Raw genomic sequence first — 17678 nt, forward strand, 5'->3', positions numbered from 1 at the left:
TATTCCTCTCAGGTCCATCTGGGAAGCGGGATTTGGGTTGATGAGGAGAAATGGCACCAGCTACAAGTAACCCAAGGAGATTCCAAGTACACGAAGAACTTGGCAGTTATGATTTGGGGAACAGATGTTCTGAAAAACAGAAGCGTCACAGGAGTCGCCACAAAAAAAAAGAAAGATGCAGTCCCTAAACCACCCCTCTCGCCTCACAAACTAAGCATCGTCAGAGGTAGGTCACTGAGTGGAAACACAATGACTCTGTCAAGAATGTGTTAGGCACAATTCAATTCAATGATGGCTTATGAAGCCTCTGCATGCCAGACCCTGGGCTGAGCCCGGGGATACCAAGCAGATGTCCCAGAGGAGCTCACATTTACCAGGGCAGATGAGCTGTGGACACAAGTATGATTATATGCCACAAGGAATTAGCATGAGAAAGGGACAGATGGCGTGCTAAAGGAGTTCTCAGGTTGGGAGAATACCCTTAGCTGGAAAATCAGGGAAGAATTCCTGGGGACCGGGGTCACTGAACTGAGCCTTGAAGGATACAGCAGACAAGGAGACAGATATGTATGGTGAGATATTGCACTTCTGGAGGCAGAAGCATCTTGAACAAAGGCATGGAGATGGGAAGGGAATGCTGCCGTGTACCCAGAGCAGGAAAGGTCAAGGCTAGGGGACGCAGTTCTTGGTGGTTCTAGCATTGTGCCTGGAGCAGTTAATGAGATGAAGACCAGCTGGTAGTCACTACATTCAGCTTCCTTTCTGGTATTTGGGACAGGTTGGAGGGCAGGCAAAGAGACAGGGAGTCATTTGTCTCCCTAAAGATAGGGCTGTATCCTGGACTCTGGAATTTTCTCTTTCTCCCTCCCTTTCCCCTTTTCCTTCTTTCCTTTCCTTTTTTCCTTCCTTCCTTCCTCCTTTTTCCTTCCTTCCTTTCCTCCTTCCTCCTCTACTTTCTCTCCTTCCTCCTCTCTTCTTTGTCCTCTCTGTTTTTTCTTTCCTCCCCTCTCTCCCACCCTCTCTCCATCCATCCATTCTTTGCCAGGCCCTCTACCGGGTATTGAGGACACAAAGAGGGATAAGACACAGCCTCCATCTGCAAGGAGTTCATAGTCTCACAGGGAAGATAAACACAAAAACAACTAGTTACTCTACAGAAAACACAAACTATAGAGACAAACAATGGTCTAGAGGGAGCACAGAGAATACAGTAGTTGCTAATTATTTTAGGCACTTACTGTGTTTCAGGATTTGGGGGTTTTTGTTAAATGGTTCTCTTTTAAAAAACACTTTTATATATGTTAACTCATTATCCTCATAACAACCCTACTGTTGGCTACTATTATAATTCCTGTTTTACAGACAAGGAAACTGAGACACAGAAATGTTAAGTAACTTGACCAGGTTATACAGCTAGTGGCAGGAAAGCCAGGAACCCGAGCCAGCAGGCTGTCTTCAGAATCTGTGCTCCCAACCACTGACCAGTGTCCAGCTCTGCCATGTTTTCATAAAGAAAGTAAGATTCAGTCAGTCAACAAATGTGTTTTCAGCAGACCCTGGGGGCAGACAACAAATACGTCTAGGAACAAGCTCGATAATTTCAGGTACTGTGAGCTTGCTCATATGATGTATATAGGACAGAGAGGGCTACATTCACTGGCGTAGTTGGAGAAGGTTTGTTTAAGGAGGTGACATTTGAGCTGCAATCTGGATGTGGAAGAAGCATCTTTGTAATGATCTGAAGGGTGGCAAATCAGGCAGAATAAGCAGCAGGTATGAAGGCCGGCGTGCTCCGAGTGTGAAGAAGCCCCATGTGGCTGCGATGCAGAAAGAGTGAGCTCAGGGAGGTGGGCGAGAGCCTGTCTCGTAGGGCTGGGAAGGCCACAGTAAGCAGCTTGGATTTGCTAGAGTAGAAGGGCAGTGGAGGTCTTCCAATCACGGAGTGACCACAGGAGAGATGAGTTACAAAGCTGATGCACTGCTCTCGGTGGGAGATGCTGCTGCCATAGACTAAGGGCACAGCAGTGGAGGTGGAGAAATAGGCCCAGGTTTAGGGTGTATTTTGGAGTTCAAGGTGGCAGGACATAGGGTAAGCAACCAGCCTGAGGTAAAAGCTGTAAGGTTTCAGAGCCTAGATTCAAACACACACCCACCGACTCTGGTCTGGGGCTTGTTCTGCTGTAACGTAGCTGCCTCCCTTGCCTGGCTGGCTCTGGATTAATTGATTTAGGCAGCCGCTTATTTTTGGATAATCAGAGGTAACCTTTCATCTGGCTGCTGTCTGAAATGGTAAAGCCTGGTTTGGGAGGTCACCCTGAGAAAAAGGCCATCCTGGGGGTGCAGCCCTGCTCTGCCCTGCCTGGTAGGTGACCGACCTCTGATTCTGCTATGCTTGTTGGAATGTGACTCAGGAGGTCCTGGGTGCCTTCAGATAACTGCCTGTTCCTGCCATTATTAGTTTGCATAAAATCATCTGCTGTGTGTCTCCCTCAGGGATCTGGGGGACTGTGTCTGATTCATCTCTGTGGCCTCATTGCCAAACATAGTGTCTGGCACATAGTAGGCACTCAGTAAATGAAGGTTGAACAGAAGAAACACTGAGACCCACAAGCTGATCCCCTGACCAAATTTGGTGTGATTTCTTGTAAATCACTTTCTCTATATGTTTCGAATTTCTTAGCTGAAAACTAAGCTGAAACTATCTTGCCTCTTAAGACAGTCAGGGCAGCCTAGGACTGTAGCAGTGCAGCAGTGTAGAAGAACACATCTCAGCCATGTGGCTTGGGCCATTACACACTCCTTAGTTTCAACCCCAGCTGGGACTCAGCATCATCTGCCAAGTTGTCTGAGTTTCCCTCCCAGATCTACTGCCTCATTTTCCAAGCGTTTTTAAAATTTTTTTACTTTTTCCAAATACGATAGTTCACATCTATCAAAGAGATAGGCCTTGTCTCTTCTTTCACAGAGGAAAGCAAAGGAATTTCCACAGTTTTGAAGCATCACACCTACAGATTAACTATGTCCTCCATTTTCCTGTCTCCTGTCCCAAAAGAGTTCCTTATTTGGGGCTGGTAATTCTCTCCATCTGGTCTCTGGATTTTAATCCACCTGCCTTCCTAAGTACCTTGTTCCTTCAGTTATGTTCCTGCTCTACTGTTTCCTTCCCAGCATTGTATAAATATATTTGATCACTCATTTCTTACAAAAGCAAAGAAATCCTCCTTGAAGGGCACTCTGTCACCCAGCTGCTGTCATATCTCCCTTCTTTCACATCCAGGCTCCTGGAAAGGCTGGCTACACCCGCTGTCTGTGTTCCCTGTTAATGCCCTTGCCATTTGCCTTCCCCTCCCAGCCTTCTGCTTAATGTGTTTTCACCAAGGTCCCTAGTGACTTCCTCATCACTAAATCGTTGTGTGTTTCTCACACTCTCACTGGCACCGTTTGACACGACCATTCCTCCTTCACTGAGAAACCTGTTCTGCACACTGGGGATTTCTTCCCACCTCTCTGGTTTCTCAGTCTCCTTGATAGGCCCTCTCCTCTGTGTCCAGCCACCTTCTCTCTAGTCCTACCAAGCATTCCTCAGCTTCTCTCTTCACTTCCTATTGTTCCCATTGCCTTCATGTGCCCTTGGCTCTGGGTTGAAATCCGTGCTCCTCATCTGTTACAGATAATCTGCCTTTGGGCCTAGTGATCTGCCTTTGGGACGCCTCTGACCTCATCTTATACCACACTTCCCATTTGCCACCATGCTGCAGCACTGGAGGCCTTCTTCCAGGTCCTTTCTGTTCCTACTCGCTTGCTCCTGATCTGCATGCCCTCCCTCCCTGTCACTGAGAGAGGCCTCCCCAGCCACTCAGTCTAAAGTAGCCTCTCCATTGCTGTCTGTCACATCACGTGCTTTAAGTCTCTGCATAGCATTCCTATTTACTTTTATTACTTGATAATTTTCTTTCTTCTCCCACTTCCATTAGAATTAAACTTTATCAGCATCTTGTTCAGGGCTAGCCTATAGCAAGCGCTCAATAAATATTTGTTGATTCAATGGATGATGACTCCCAAATGTGTATTTGACTCAATTCACACTTCTGATTTCTTGATCTATGTATCAAAGTGCCCACTGGTTATCTCTTCACAGATGTCCACATGGCATTGGCAAAACTGCACTGCTCACTTCTCTTTCTTTCTTCCTCTCCTTCTCTGTGAAGCCTTCGCCTCTTCTGTGTTCCCTGTCTTGGTGAGTAGTACCACCAGCCAGGCACCCAGGCCTCATCCTTGACTCCTCCACATGCCTCACTACCCATCTGTTTGGCCCCAAATCTCTCTTAAACCACTGCCGATCCACTCCCCCATTTTCTAAGCCATTTTAAAGTGTCTCTCCTTTTTCCAAATATGGAGAGAACCATCTGTATCTCTCCATAGTTACTGCCCTTCTCATAGCCCACACTCATTTCTCCCCTCCATTACTCTGGCAGCTTCCAGACTCCTCTCTCCATTATGTAACCAGAGCAATCTTCAGAAACCAGATATCCCTTGACCACCACCCAGTCACAGCCTGTTCAGAATGTTCATTATTAAAGAGTAAGCTTCTTAACATGCCAGAAAAGCACCTTTGTAATCTGGTTCCTGGCTGTATCTCCAGTATTATTTTTCAGCAGTATTCCCCCTGCACTCTAAGTTATTACCATGGTGAACTGCCGTATTCCCTGAGCAAGCCTTGTTCCCCGTCACCTTGGGGAATTTGCAGATACTTTTCCGGATGCCTGCAACACAGGTTACACTACCTACCTTCCATCTGTGCTGCCTTGCCTGGCTAACTGCTGCTTACCATCCAGATCTGCTTAGGTGAGCCTTCCTTCAGGAAATCATCTCTGACCTTTTAGGGTGGGTCGATGCTTCTGTCATTCATCTCAGAGCACCCAGTGCCTACCTCAGTTCTCTTACTGTATCTTTGCCTCCTAGGGACCTTGTCTAACCCTTATTGCCTATAAATGCTTGCTATGTACATGAATGAGAAGGAAATTGACTTGCCCAAGGCCATACGTCTGATTAGAGACAGCCAAGCTGAACTGGGTTTTCAGGCTACCTACTGTCACCAGAGTTTTCTTGTATTACTGAAATATAATGTTGATTTTTTTTTCTTTTTTTACTAGACAGGCAGGTTTGACGTCTGTCTCCTATCCCACGATATAACCACTGTTTTTAGCCTAATTATTTGAGCTATTCCAGATTGCATTTGGCTGGTTCTTCCTATGCAAGCTGTCTGCTGGATTGAGATTGTTTGTATTTATTTTGTCTGATTTTATCACATGTAGTCACATTTGCCATATAAAAAAATAGAAAAGCCTTTATGCTCACAGAGTTGGTGAGGATTTCTTCTTTTCCTTGATTTTAAAATAATTCCTTACCTGATAGCAGAGGGATGGGGCAAACATTGATGCTGCTTTGGAAAGATAAAAGCAGGAGAACTGAAGCAGAGTCTTGCTCTAATGACAAGCTCCAGAATGACAGTTAAACCTATTAAGGTCAAATGACCTTTTGTGGAGTGTCTGAGTTTTCTAAATGAGCCTCAGCATTGCGTTCTGGTTAATTTTTATAACTTTTTTAATAGGACACATTAGCACTGTTATAAACCTTGTTAATTAAGCAATAATCTCAAATGCTCCCTCGCAGAGGGAGACATTCCCAGCAACTGCAGGTGATTAATATCTAGAGTCTAACGAAAGCCTTTTAATCAACCTGAGAAGCTGTTCGTTCAGTGCTGTTACCCACAGGAAATGAGAATGATTGAAATTCTATGGGGGCTCCTCCGAAAGCCTTCTTCCATTTGCACCTTTCTCCTTCTACCTCTTCCCTGATTAGTGCTAGGGGCTTCAAGGGCCACCACGCCCACTGTCCTGCCTTCTCCTTCTGTCTCTTTTGCCACTTTACCTGCCATTATTACCTTGCAGACAATTAGAGACTTCAAGCTGGGGGGATCTTCTTAGATTCTCTGGTTTGACATGCTACTTTTGTAGATAGTGAAACAGACCCAGAGAAGTCCCCCCTAGAGGTTGCACAGCATCTAGGGTTAGAATGAGATATGAATATCTCAACTTCTAAGCAGTTCTCATCACAGTTTGTCTCCCTCATTTGGTTCAGGTTCCAACAAAGTCGCTCTGGGTGTTTGTTTTCTCCTGGCCTAGGGGTACAGAGGGACTGCCTGAGTGTCCCACTCTGTTGGGGGAGACAATGTGGTTACAGTTTTATTAGATTGTGATTCATGCTTTGACAGAGAGAAAAACCCAGACAGGTGTGGGAGCACAGAGTTCTAGGTAGAATGGGGTCTCCTAATTCAGTCTGATACCAGGTTTCAAGAAGGCTGAATCTGGAAGAATGAGTAGAGCTTAGGCAGGTGAAGGGTAAGAACTTAAGCAGAGATGAGCAGAGTCACTGACAGGTGGAATAGGTTGAAAAGGATGATGAATATAGCAGAGGTGGGACTGGAGAGACAGGGCCTCCTACCTTCTTGTCTCTCAGTCCTTACGGAAAGGACTGAGATGAAAGACAAGATGAAGTGAGGATTAGTCAGGGTTGGGAGTAGTCAGGAAGTGATGGGTAGAGGTCAATTAAAAGCTTTTAAAGGCTTCTCTGTGCAAAACCCTTCTCGGTGGAAAGAAAAAGGTGCCTCAGAAAAAGAACGCTTATGGGAGGTGCACCTGCAGCATGGATGGCAACAGGAGGCAGACTGGCTGGCTCTGTGCCCAGGGAAGGGCTCAGCGTATGGGGAGGTAGCAGTGGATTCTGCCCTATACCTACTCCCTTTCTCCAGGGCTCGGGCTTCTCATATGTTAGTGGAGAGGTTAGCACAAGTTAGTCATCACGATCCCTTCTAGTGTTGACATTCTGCATCTCTGAGACAATTACCTGTTCTGAGCTGGTTTGCTAATGACAAAATTTTGCTTGTTCTCCATAGCAATTCCTCAAGGTTGGATTGCCATTCTGTTTAGTTGAGAAAACTCAGGCTCAAAGAGTCCCCAGGGGGTTTGCCCATTATTACACACTCCCATGGTACATTCACTACCCACACCCTAGTCCTCTTCTGTCCACAATATTTGTATTCCCTTAGGTTTCCCTGGAAAAGCATTTCTTCAGTTATTTCACATATATTTATTTAAGCTTGCCCCTGTGCCAAACACTGTGTTAGGCCCTAGGAATTAATAGTTGTAAATACATAAAATACTCAGAACAACCCCATACAGGTATAGTATTCTTTACAACTTGAAAAAGGCAACATGTTTATCCCACATGCCTCATGGCAGCATTAAAAAAAATGCTCTGTAGTTTGTTATCCTTACTTATGAGGTGAGGAATCTAGGGCAATGATTTGCACCAGGTCCCCAGGCTAGGCAGTCAGTTGAAATCAGGCTCCAGCCAGACCTTGTCTGGAGCTGGCTTTTTGCTTTATCACAGCAAACGGTGGACTCAGTAAGAGAGTGGCCGTACTGAGCCTCATTAGTAATCACAGCAGTGAGACACTACTTCACACCCACCAGGTTGTCAGAACCTTAATAATGTGACAATGTCAAGTACTATTAAAATGGGGCAACCAGTACTACTTGCATACACTGTTGCTAGGAGTGCCAGTCAGCACAATCACTTTGGAAAACAATTTACCAGGCATCACCTAATAAAGTTGCATATGCACACATCTTAACATTCAGCAAGTCCATGCCTAGGCTGATACTGGAGAATTTCTTGCATGTATTCCCCAGAGGCATGTGCCAGGGTGGTTTTAATTGCAAAACCAAGTATCCATGGATGATACAATGGATAAACAAATTGTGACAGAGCCATACAATAGAACACTACTCATCAGTGAAAATGACCTACAACTACATTTTTCATGAGTAAACCTCAAAACTGTAACATTTGAGTAAAAAAAAAAGCAAGTCAGGATGATACATAGAGTGCGCACATTTATAAAAAGATTGAAAATGGAAAAATGAACCATATATTATTTAAGGATATATACATGTGTTAACACGAAAAGAAAAAAAAAAAGCAAAAGTTCAGGAGAATGGTTATCTCTGGTGGAGAGTAAAGAATTAGGGAGGGGCCTCCAGGTGCTTGGGAGGAACCGATAGTATCCTGCCCCACCGAGAGGTGGGCATGTGGCGCTTCATCATTACTTTTAAAGTGTGCATTCACAGTGTATAGCTCCTCTTTTCTAAGTACATTCTATGATGCAAATTTTAAAATATAGCTATGCCAGATACATGAACTGGTATTTGGGATGTATGTTGAGAGGCACATTTTCTTTTACCCTCCTTAAAAGGTTTTTACTCAAATTCACCATTAATCCTTGGCCTTGTTTCTTCTCCCTGTCTAGAGTGTTTGTATGACAGAATAGCACAAGAAACTGTGGATGAAACTGAAATTGCACAGAGACTCTCCAAAGTCAACAAGTACATCTGTGAAAAAATCATGGATATCAATAAATCCTGTAAAAATGAAGAACGAAGGGAAGCAAAATACAATTTGCAATAAACTTTGGATTTTTCATAAAGCTTTTGTGTTTTCCTTGTGTGGCATGTGATTTGCGAGCGATGGTGCCGTCCAAATCAGACCCCACCATGCATGGTGGTGTGTGGGCAGGAATCCACCGGGTTCTGGGGTCAGCGGCTTGTTCTGAGTGTGGACACTCCAAAGAAGACAGATGGCTTTGCTGAGACTCAGGAGCAGCCTGGCACTGGTGTCCTTCTGGGAATGGGGAAAACACTGTTCTTGGAGGGAGATAACGTTGCCTGAGTTGCCTGTCACTTGACTGGGATTTGAATGGATATTTTTACCATCCAAGGACTTCTCTGTTCCTCTATTTTGTTCTATAATAAAGTTTCATTAATTCTTTGATGTAGATAGTCTTTATCCTCATTTCTTTAGTATATTACATATACAGTGGAGGTGACCAGTATGTTGTGCCACCTGGCATGCCCTTCCTTTCAGGGGAGGAATATTCCGGCTGAAGGAGAGAAAATTCCTAAGAGATATGGTTGCTTTCTACAGATTTGAAGGTCTGTCTCAAAAGCAGATATCTTTCTCTGACTTCAAAGGCCAGATCTTGGACCAGTCACCTTTCTCACTTGAGGTGATCTGAGATTCAGCTTCCCTGATAATTTGAATCAATCTTTGTAAAGGGGTGAAGACAGGGTGATAATGCTAGATGAGCATAGGGTTACATTCAGGAACTAGGGGCACTGTTACCTGGTATCGGTTCTTTCATCCTATCTTGTATCTCAAATGTTCTTTCAAGTTACATAATTTTTTTCTCATTCTTTATTCAGTTACTGAGTCTCTAAGGTGCCTGGCACACATTCTGGCAAACCACATTAGAACTTCCTGTTGATTTGCACTTTGCTTTCTGTAATGCCTGTGAAGTATGCATGGCGTATTAGAAAGGGCAAGGGCTTTGGGCCGATGCGTCTAGATTCCAAGCCTGGCTCCCCTGCCTGCTTTGGGCTTAACCTGTCCTCTCTGAGTTTCCATTTTCTATTTCACGAAAAGGAGATAATACCTACCTTTCAGAGGTGCTACAAGGATTAGAGATAACATAAGTGTTCAATAAATGTTAGCAACTGTTACTCATTTCTGATTATTGGCTGTTATCGTTGGTTAGAAAAGTGGCCTCTGGTTTCTCTAATGGTTCATCCATTAATTGGTAGTCTGTAACCAAAAGCTCAGGGTCACTGGAGGAAGTAGGAGAGGTGGCTGCCACTTTGAGAACTTGTATTTTAATTGACTTTCAGTTAACTAAACTTATTCTCAGAGTTCTTATCAGTAATGAGGAGGAAAATAATGCCTACCTCATAGGCCGTGTGGGTAACTTAATAATATTAATAATAACAGATCGTTAATATGTGCCAAGACTTTTCTAAGTGTTTAACATAGTATGTTAACTCATTTCACAGGGTAAGTAAAGTTCCTGACACTTAGTAGATAGATGTTCAATAAATACTTGATAAGATATGTTCATTTAAGGGCATGGGGAAGCTGGGGCATGAGTTGTGTGGAGCGCGTGAGAGGCTGGAAAACAAACTTTGCATCCTTGTTGAGCTCATCCCCTTTTCTCTCCGTGCATAACAAAGATACTAACACCCACTCAGAGGCTCTGCATTTCTCCTTACAGACTGATAAAGTATGGTACCTGCTTTACAAGTGCTTTTAGGTTCGTGGGGGAATAGTTGTGGAAATAACTATAATCAAAATGCTATGATATATGTGAAAGTGCTTTGTGTAATGTTTGATGCATATATTCAAGAGAACAGGGCAGTTAAAGATTATGGGATCTGGGTTTAAATCCTGGCTTTGCCACTTCCAAGCAGGTCACTTGACCTCTGGGCCTTGTTTCTTCTGGTGTGGAGAGAATGATCCCTAATTCAGGGTTGTTGTGGAGAGTAATCTAGATAATATCTGAAAAATGGGCTCTGTAAATCACAAAGACCCTTGCAGATGTTCATTATTATCCTTAGCATAGAAGGCAGAATGAAATCAGAAGTAGATGCAACAAGGAATCATGCTTATAAGAGCCAATTCTGATGTAATCAGGAGGCTTCACACGCTAATTAGGCTGAGACGGTTTGGCCTCTGTTGTGTACCTGGTGCCTTGTTATTGTAATATGAGGGCAAGATCATCATTCTCACACCCATACAAATGAAGAAATGGGCTCAAAAAAGGTTAAGTAATTTCTTGCTCAAGGTCCTGGAGCTGTCAGCAGTGGACCTGGATCAGAACTCAGGTCTGTGAAAAACCTGCCCTTCTACCTCTTTCCTGAAAGATGAGTGGTAAATTATGGTCTACACTGTGAGTCTAGTCCCATAGTCTCAGGATATGTTTAGGGGAAACCCAACCTAAGTATTAATCAATGGAAATCAGTCTTATTAATTCAGGCCATTTGGAGGGACTAGGAATGATAGTACTGCTTATAAACATTCACAGTTTTATTACATTCAAATACATATAAAAACTCAAATTCATTTTGTTTGGTAGAGTGTTTCCCAAACTTGCCCAATCTTAAGAATTGGCTGAGGTGCTTAAAATACACATTTCCTGTGCTTTGGCTTGGAGAGCCTGACTGGGTAGGTCTGGGATGAGGCTGGGAATGTGTATTTTAACACAGATGTCAGTTTTGAAAAATACCATTTAAAGGTCATTAGAAGACCTTCATTAAAATGAAGGAATAAGAGTGTTGCCTATGTTAAAAAAAAAAAAAAAAAAAAAGGATGGGGAGCCAACAAACTGATGGTCTTTCTAATATGCCTGAGGATACTTGAAATTGAGAGTAGTTATCTTCTTAAGTAACTGAGACTGCCGTAACACCTGTTTAGAATTCCTCTTCATGGCCACCAAATGCTGTTCAGCTGGACACAATGCAGAAGGTGACTTTCTGTCTAGGCTCAAATGATTTTTCCCTCGCTTGTACACTTAGATTCCTTGGATTCTTGTGCCAGGCCAGTGAGTTGTGTAGGAGAGGACTGTCAATACTGAATTGGCAGGACCTAAATCAATGAGGTTTGGCGCTGTCTTCAGAAGCCCCGGCAACAAGTTTTCTGACACCAGATGAAACAGAAAGATGGGGTTTGGCTTTATTTCCTTGCTTAGGAAAGTATATTGGTGACTTTTAGGTGCTTGTATGCTTCCTGCAGGCATTTCTAACTTGCGATTTTTTTTGTAATTATAGTGAAAAACTACTTTATGGAAATTATTGCCAAAAATAGGAAATACCCTCAAAACTGCACTGCTGAAAGCACTTGAATGTATCTCATGTTGTCTTTTTTCAAGGGTGAAAATATGTATTTTCCATACCTGTGATTATAGCACATAGTCAGCTTTGTATCCTTCCCTTCGCATTTAACATGTTTCACCATTGCTCCATAAAGTTCATAACTATCAGTTCTAACATCCACAAAGTGGACCGACATAAAGCTGCAATTGAGTAAGCCACCTGGTCAGCTGCCCAAGCCCTAACCCACAGATCAGGGGTTTGTGAAGGGCCTGGCTGCACGGTTTTCATCACACACACGGGCAAAGTGAGCTAGAGTTAGGAGGCGGATGCATGCGACTTTAGTTCTCAACTCTAGCACTTAAAACAGACGAGGCAAGTTACTTCGTCTTTCTTAACACCAGCTTCTTCATCTGCAAAATGGAGGAAATAAGGTCTAGTTATAGGGTTATTAGGAGTAATGAGAGTGTAATTAATGTGCACCAGCAAGAGAGGGGCTAAATGGCTGTCAGAGTAAATGTTGGGCTTCCTCTCCTCTCTTCTCTCCCTACACCTGTTCATTCCTCACTGACGTGTGCTCCTCCTAACCTGCTGACCCCGTACGCAGTGACCTAGGCCTTCATACCCACGTTTGGCTCTCTGGACACCTGCTTATCCCATAGTTCTCCGTACATGGGGGGTTTCCCCCACGCATGCTGACTAGCTCACTCCTCGGCTTCCAGCTCCCCTCACCTACCTCAGCCCCTACTCACTGCCACCCAAGGGCCCATTTACAACTTCCTTGGATTTTTAGACTCTTTATAAATAAACCTAGAAGAAGATTTTTCTGTTTCACAATGTTTTCTCTTTATATTTTCCCTCGTTTTCTTAAGAGTGGTTGTACCTGGGTCAAAAGGAATGACATTTTATCACTCTTGATACATATAATGGGTATGACCACTTTTTAAATTATTTTGCCCACTTAATAGGTGAAAAATAGCACCTTGTTATGTTTTATTTTATTATAGTCAAGACTGCAAATCTTCCCAGTTTGGCTACTTCTTTGTAGAAAAGGAAAACTTCTTTAAAACCTCTAAGTAATTTCAGCAGAATCCATTTCATTTTCTGTGTTTAGTTTTCTCATGGACCAATGTGTTAACCTGGGCATATAATTTTTGCCTATATGTCTGCAAATAGACAAACCAATAGATATTTTCACTTCTTTTGAAGTGATTGATCCCTTTCTGCCAGGCAGCTTCATAGGCTCATAGAACCTAAGGATCAAAGATGAACTTTGAGGTTTTCCACCCAAATCTCCCCATTGTAAGCAAATATCATTCCAGACCATGCTTGAATACCTCCAAGCACAAGGAATTCATATTCCTACCCAAGAGTCCATCCAGTTATTGCCATCAGTAAAATATTATTCCATTGAGCTAAAACTCTACCTCCGTGAGACTTTCAAAGTCATTCAAATTCTTCTCTTTCAAGCCACACAGAATGTTTCCACTCACAGCCCTTTGTAGAATTGAAGGTGACTGTCATTTCTTCTCACCAACTAATAAATAGCTCAAATTCTGCTTCACCATTTCTTGTGTGTGGAAGGCTACATGCGAAAGAGTGGGGAGTGTGGATTTAGACAGCCATGTGTTCAAATCCTGTTTCTTCCACTTAGTGGTGTGTGACCTTGAACAAATTCTTAACCTCTCTGAGCTTCAGTTTTCCCATTTTGACAACGGGAATAGTAACATCTATCTCACAGGATTATGTTAAGAGTTAAGTAAGATAATGTGAACAAAGCATTCTATGCATTCAGTATGTCTTAGTTCCTTAATCCTGAGAACTCTGACCATCGTGGTTGCTCTTTTATGGATCCGCCCCTGTAGATGAGACTCAGGACTGGACCTGGTGCTCCAGGAAGAGTTCGATCAGCAAGATGTCACCTCTTACTCTCGGACTTTGAATTAGCATCTTTAGCAAAAGAATTGTCTCAAATTGAGCCAATAAGGCTCAGTAAGGTAATATTGACAGTATGTAGTGAAGGAAATGTTACCAGTCCGCTATTCTCTCTTTTTGGCTAACACGATACTTGTCCCTTTCGTTTACTGTGTTATAAGGGAAAGAGCATCAATTTTGGAGCCAGAGAGACTGACATTGAATTCAAACCCTCGTTCACTATTTATTAGATTAGAGGAAATTTAACAAGTTTCTTAAAGTCTCCCAACCCCAGTCCCCCTGTTCATTGTGCAGTTGTTGGGTAATCATACTGACCTACAGTCAGTAGGTCCTGACTACAGCCACACCTACTCACTCGACCCAGCCTTCAGTAAATGTGAAATCTTTTTGTTCTTTTTTTCCTCTCCTTTTTTATCCTAACAGCTCTTTAGTCCTCCCCACCCTTTAACTGTGTAAAATTTTCAAGTGTATTTCTTAAATGAAATACGGGACTTTGAATTCGTCCCTGTTCCATTTCATCTTATTGGTTTCAGCCCAACATTTCAGCTGGTCGAGATCTTTACAAGTGGTGTTTAAAATACAAAAGACCCCCCAATCCCTCCCTATTCACCAATGCCCACCCACCCACCCCAACTAAACAAACAATAACCAGATGTATTGACCAGTACTTAGGCCAAGTTGTCACTTTTCTTTGTCTCTGTTACTCTTATCTGAATAATTTCTCTCTGTTCTTCTTATGTGCCTGATCTGAATAATTCACAAACTGTATCATAATTCCCTTCACTATCCACTTTAGTCTCTTGGTTTCTGTTTTGTTCACTGCTGCATTCCCAGAACCTGGCATATAGTGCACACTCATTAAAAAGTTATTGAATGAATAAATGACAAAAGTCAAAGACCTGTTAGGAGACTGGGGCCCAATCCAGGCCTGGATAACAGTGAAGGACCCTACAGATGGAGGGAGAACAATGGAGCAGAAGCAAACCCTGGGGTCATCACGGCTCAGTCCCAGTGCTGGGAAGACAGCTCTGTCCCTGGTGAGCTCAGGCAGCCCAGGCCTTGGCCACTACCTAGTGTCAGACCACAGGGGTTCTTGATCTGGGCAGTGCTGAAATGGGGAGAGGAAGGTAATAAATATCCAGGGCCTGGGTCACCCCCACACTGATTATTCTGTGAGGAGTCTGGGCCAGGGACCCTCCTCACCCCTGGAATAGGCACCTAAAGTTTACCCAGAAATCCTTAGTGAGCCCATATTGCCAACAGTCACACTGGACCCCATCGTCCTTGTTGCAGCAGCTGTCAGAGAAGCCACACAGGGAACAAATGCCAAGGTGGCGTTCCCTGCATCGTTGTCCTTGGTTCCCTGCCATTGATTCCTCAGCATTTCTCATTCATGGCCACCTGTAGCTATGGCCAGCACTCAGCAGAAATGAGGTTTCCATGTTGAGATCATTTCTGGAGACTTTAGGGTCTGAATTGCAGTGATCATGGGTCTCTTACGCTATACCCCAGTTCTACCTCACATAAACCTTACCCTACTCCCACCTCTGGGAAAAGAAGGACTCAATTTAAATGATTTTCTGGAATCAGCCATACGTCAGCCCAGTTACAAATGGCCTTGCACTATCCACACTGTCCTGCCCTTGTGGAGCACCCTCAAGCTTTACACTTTCCCCCCGCTCCTCTGCCTCTCTACCTTCAGCTGCTTGGCCCTGCTCAGTCTGGGGCTCTAACTTATTCTTGTCACTCTTTTAGATCGTTAACCATGGGAGGAAAAAAAAAAAAAAAACTATCCTCTCTGGGCTTGAAGGCTCAAATCAAATATCATTTCCTCTAAGAGCCTGTTACCATCTATTCCTAAAGGACTCTCTCCCCTCTCTAGTTTTCCAAGTCTTCCTCCATCCTTCATTCCCAGCCCCAGTCTTCCCTGTACCGTAACACTCAGAGGATTGTATTGTAATATTAATTTAGCTTCCTCTTCCTCACAAGGCTGTCAGTGAACTGCAGGCAGGACTGTAATTCATCTCTATACATGTTTGCTGAACCCCTACTCTGTGCTAGGTGCAAGAGATATAGTTATTGTGATATTTTTTAATTAACTAATATTTATTGAATGTTTACTATGAGGTAGCACTGTTCACCTTTTAATTCTCACACAACCCTGTGAAGCAGGTACTGTTACCATCTGCATTTCACAAATGAGGAAACTGATTTAATGAGGTTAAGTAATTTGCCCAAGATGGCACAGCTATGACCTGGAGAAGCCAGAACTGGCATCTAAACCTGTGTGACTCCAGTGTCTGGCATCTTAATGATCATGCTAGATCCTACCTTAGATCTCTCAACATTATCACAAGCTATTTTTTCCATCTGAGGCTTCTCCTGCCTCCTCTACTCTGTGACCTGCTTCTTCTCCTCCTTCCAGGAGATCTTTTGTGCTCCATCTCCAGCCTGGGTTGGAACCCCTCCCCCTGCTCTGTGGCACCTCTTGTGACCTCTGGTAGAGCCTCATCAAGCTGTCCCGTCGTTGTGTGTCTATCTTTCTCCGTGGACTAAGCCCTTTAAGGTGGGGACCACCCTGTGTTGATCTCTGAGTCCCCAGGCCCAGTACAGAGCCAGTACGGATGGCATGGACCTCTCCCTAGAAGCCTGGTCCCTGGTGAGGAAACACTATGAGAAATAAACACCAAAAAAGTTATTTCTGCCTAGGGGTATAAGGCCTTGAGGGATCAAGGGAGCCCTCCATGAGGGGGTCATGAGGCCTTCTTCTCTTGTTCTCATGGGTTTGATAGGCCATCACCAAGTCAAGAAAGAAGGAAAGGATTTGGCCGTAGTTAAGTTTGAGAACTCTGACCTCTCACTGTCAGAATGTGACTATGGGCTTCACCACTTACCAACTCTGTGACCTCAGGCAAGTTACTTATTTGGCTTGGGACTCAGTTTCCTCTTCCATAAAATGGAAGGCTTCACGTTTCTGTAAGCATTAAGTCAATAACTAAAAATGCACTTATAACTATACCTAGCACATAGTAAGCACTACATAAATGTTTATAATTATTGTGAGCTATGGGCAAGAGGTGGAAGAGAGTAGGATGAGTTCAGATGTTTCAAGGTATGAAAGTGAAGCTGGTAGTGGGAGATGAGGCTGGAGAGGTGGGTAGAGGCCAGGTCATGGAGGGCCTTGGTTCCAGGCTGAGCTGCTAGAATCTGAAGACCATGGACACACTGAAGGGTGGGGCTTTGTGCCTTAGAAAAATGATGCTGGCATCAGAATGGTGAATGGTTTGGAGGGAGAGGAAGGAGATGAGAAGGCTATTGGGGGAATAACAGGTGAGAGATGATGAGGGTAGATGCTCACCCCTCTTCCTCCTTAAGTGCTGGTACTGCCAGGTGGGAACCTGACTATGAGCACCACAATGCAATGGTGCAGATGTGGAGTGCCCAGGGCAGCCATGTCTAGAGCAGTACCTCCTTCATGCAGCTCCTGGACCCTGGAACCATTCAGCCCAAGGAGGTGTGTCAGACACAGCATCCACCCTATGTCCAGAGGGAAGATCAAATGTGTTTGAGGGAAGAGGGTACATTTCAGGGTTAGACATGTCTCTGTCAGGTCTTTCCTGAGCCACCTCCCTGATACCGTGGGAACAGCATGGGATGGGGAGTAAAAGAGTGTGGGTTTCAGGAACATGACCTTGGCTAAGTCATACAAGCTTCTGAGTCCTGAGATTTATTAGCAACAAGGAGCTGATGTATTACCTTCAGTACAAGAATAACAATGTCAACATTTAAGGCTGTTGCTAAAGTGCCCATCCCACAGCACGTATGTAGTCGGAGCTCACTAACAGGTACTGCTCTCCCGCCAGAGTGATAGAAGCAGGGATCATGAGCACTTAGTTAGGGACGTCACACTCCACCTATGGGAGCCTTTGGGCTGGTCACTTCCTTCCTATGAGCCTCAGTTATACAGGCTCAAGTATAATATGT

The 17678-nt window shown here is 43.9% G+C and overlaps 1 protein-coding gene across 19 annotated transcripts in view; it reads left to right on the forward strand.

The window, feature by feature from the left end:
• Positions 1-17678, forward strand: part of LOC107126370 (AGBL carboxypeptidase 4) — a 1456730-nt gene that overhangs the window by 1238556 nt on the left and 200496 nt on the right. For 12 of the 19 annotated variants that reach the window (XR_012420370.1, XR_012420371.1, XR_012420379.1 and 9 more), the window contains 2 exons: positions 13-226; positions 8372-8548. The exons of the other annotated variants lie outside the window; for them this stretch is intronic. Coding sequence is in view for 8 of the 12 variants with exons in the window: in XM_065522885.1 (XP_065378957.1) it covers positions 13-226; positions 8372-8529 (372 nt within the window). In the remaining 4 variants the exon portion in view is untranslated. Of the gene's footprint in view, positions 1-12; positions 227-8371; positions 8549-17678 lie in introns of those variants that run through there. 19 annotated transcript variants of the gene reach the window in all.

The sequence above is a fragment of the Macaca fascicularis genome, chromosome 1 (genome assembly GCF_037993035.2).
Source record: "Macaca fascicularis isolate 582-1 chromosome 1, T2T-MFA8v1.1".
Lineage (NCBI taxonomy): Eukaryota > Metazoa > Chordata > Mammalia > Primates > Cercopithecidae > Macaca > Macaca fascicularis.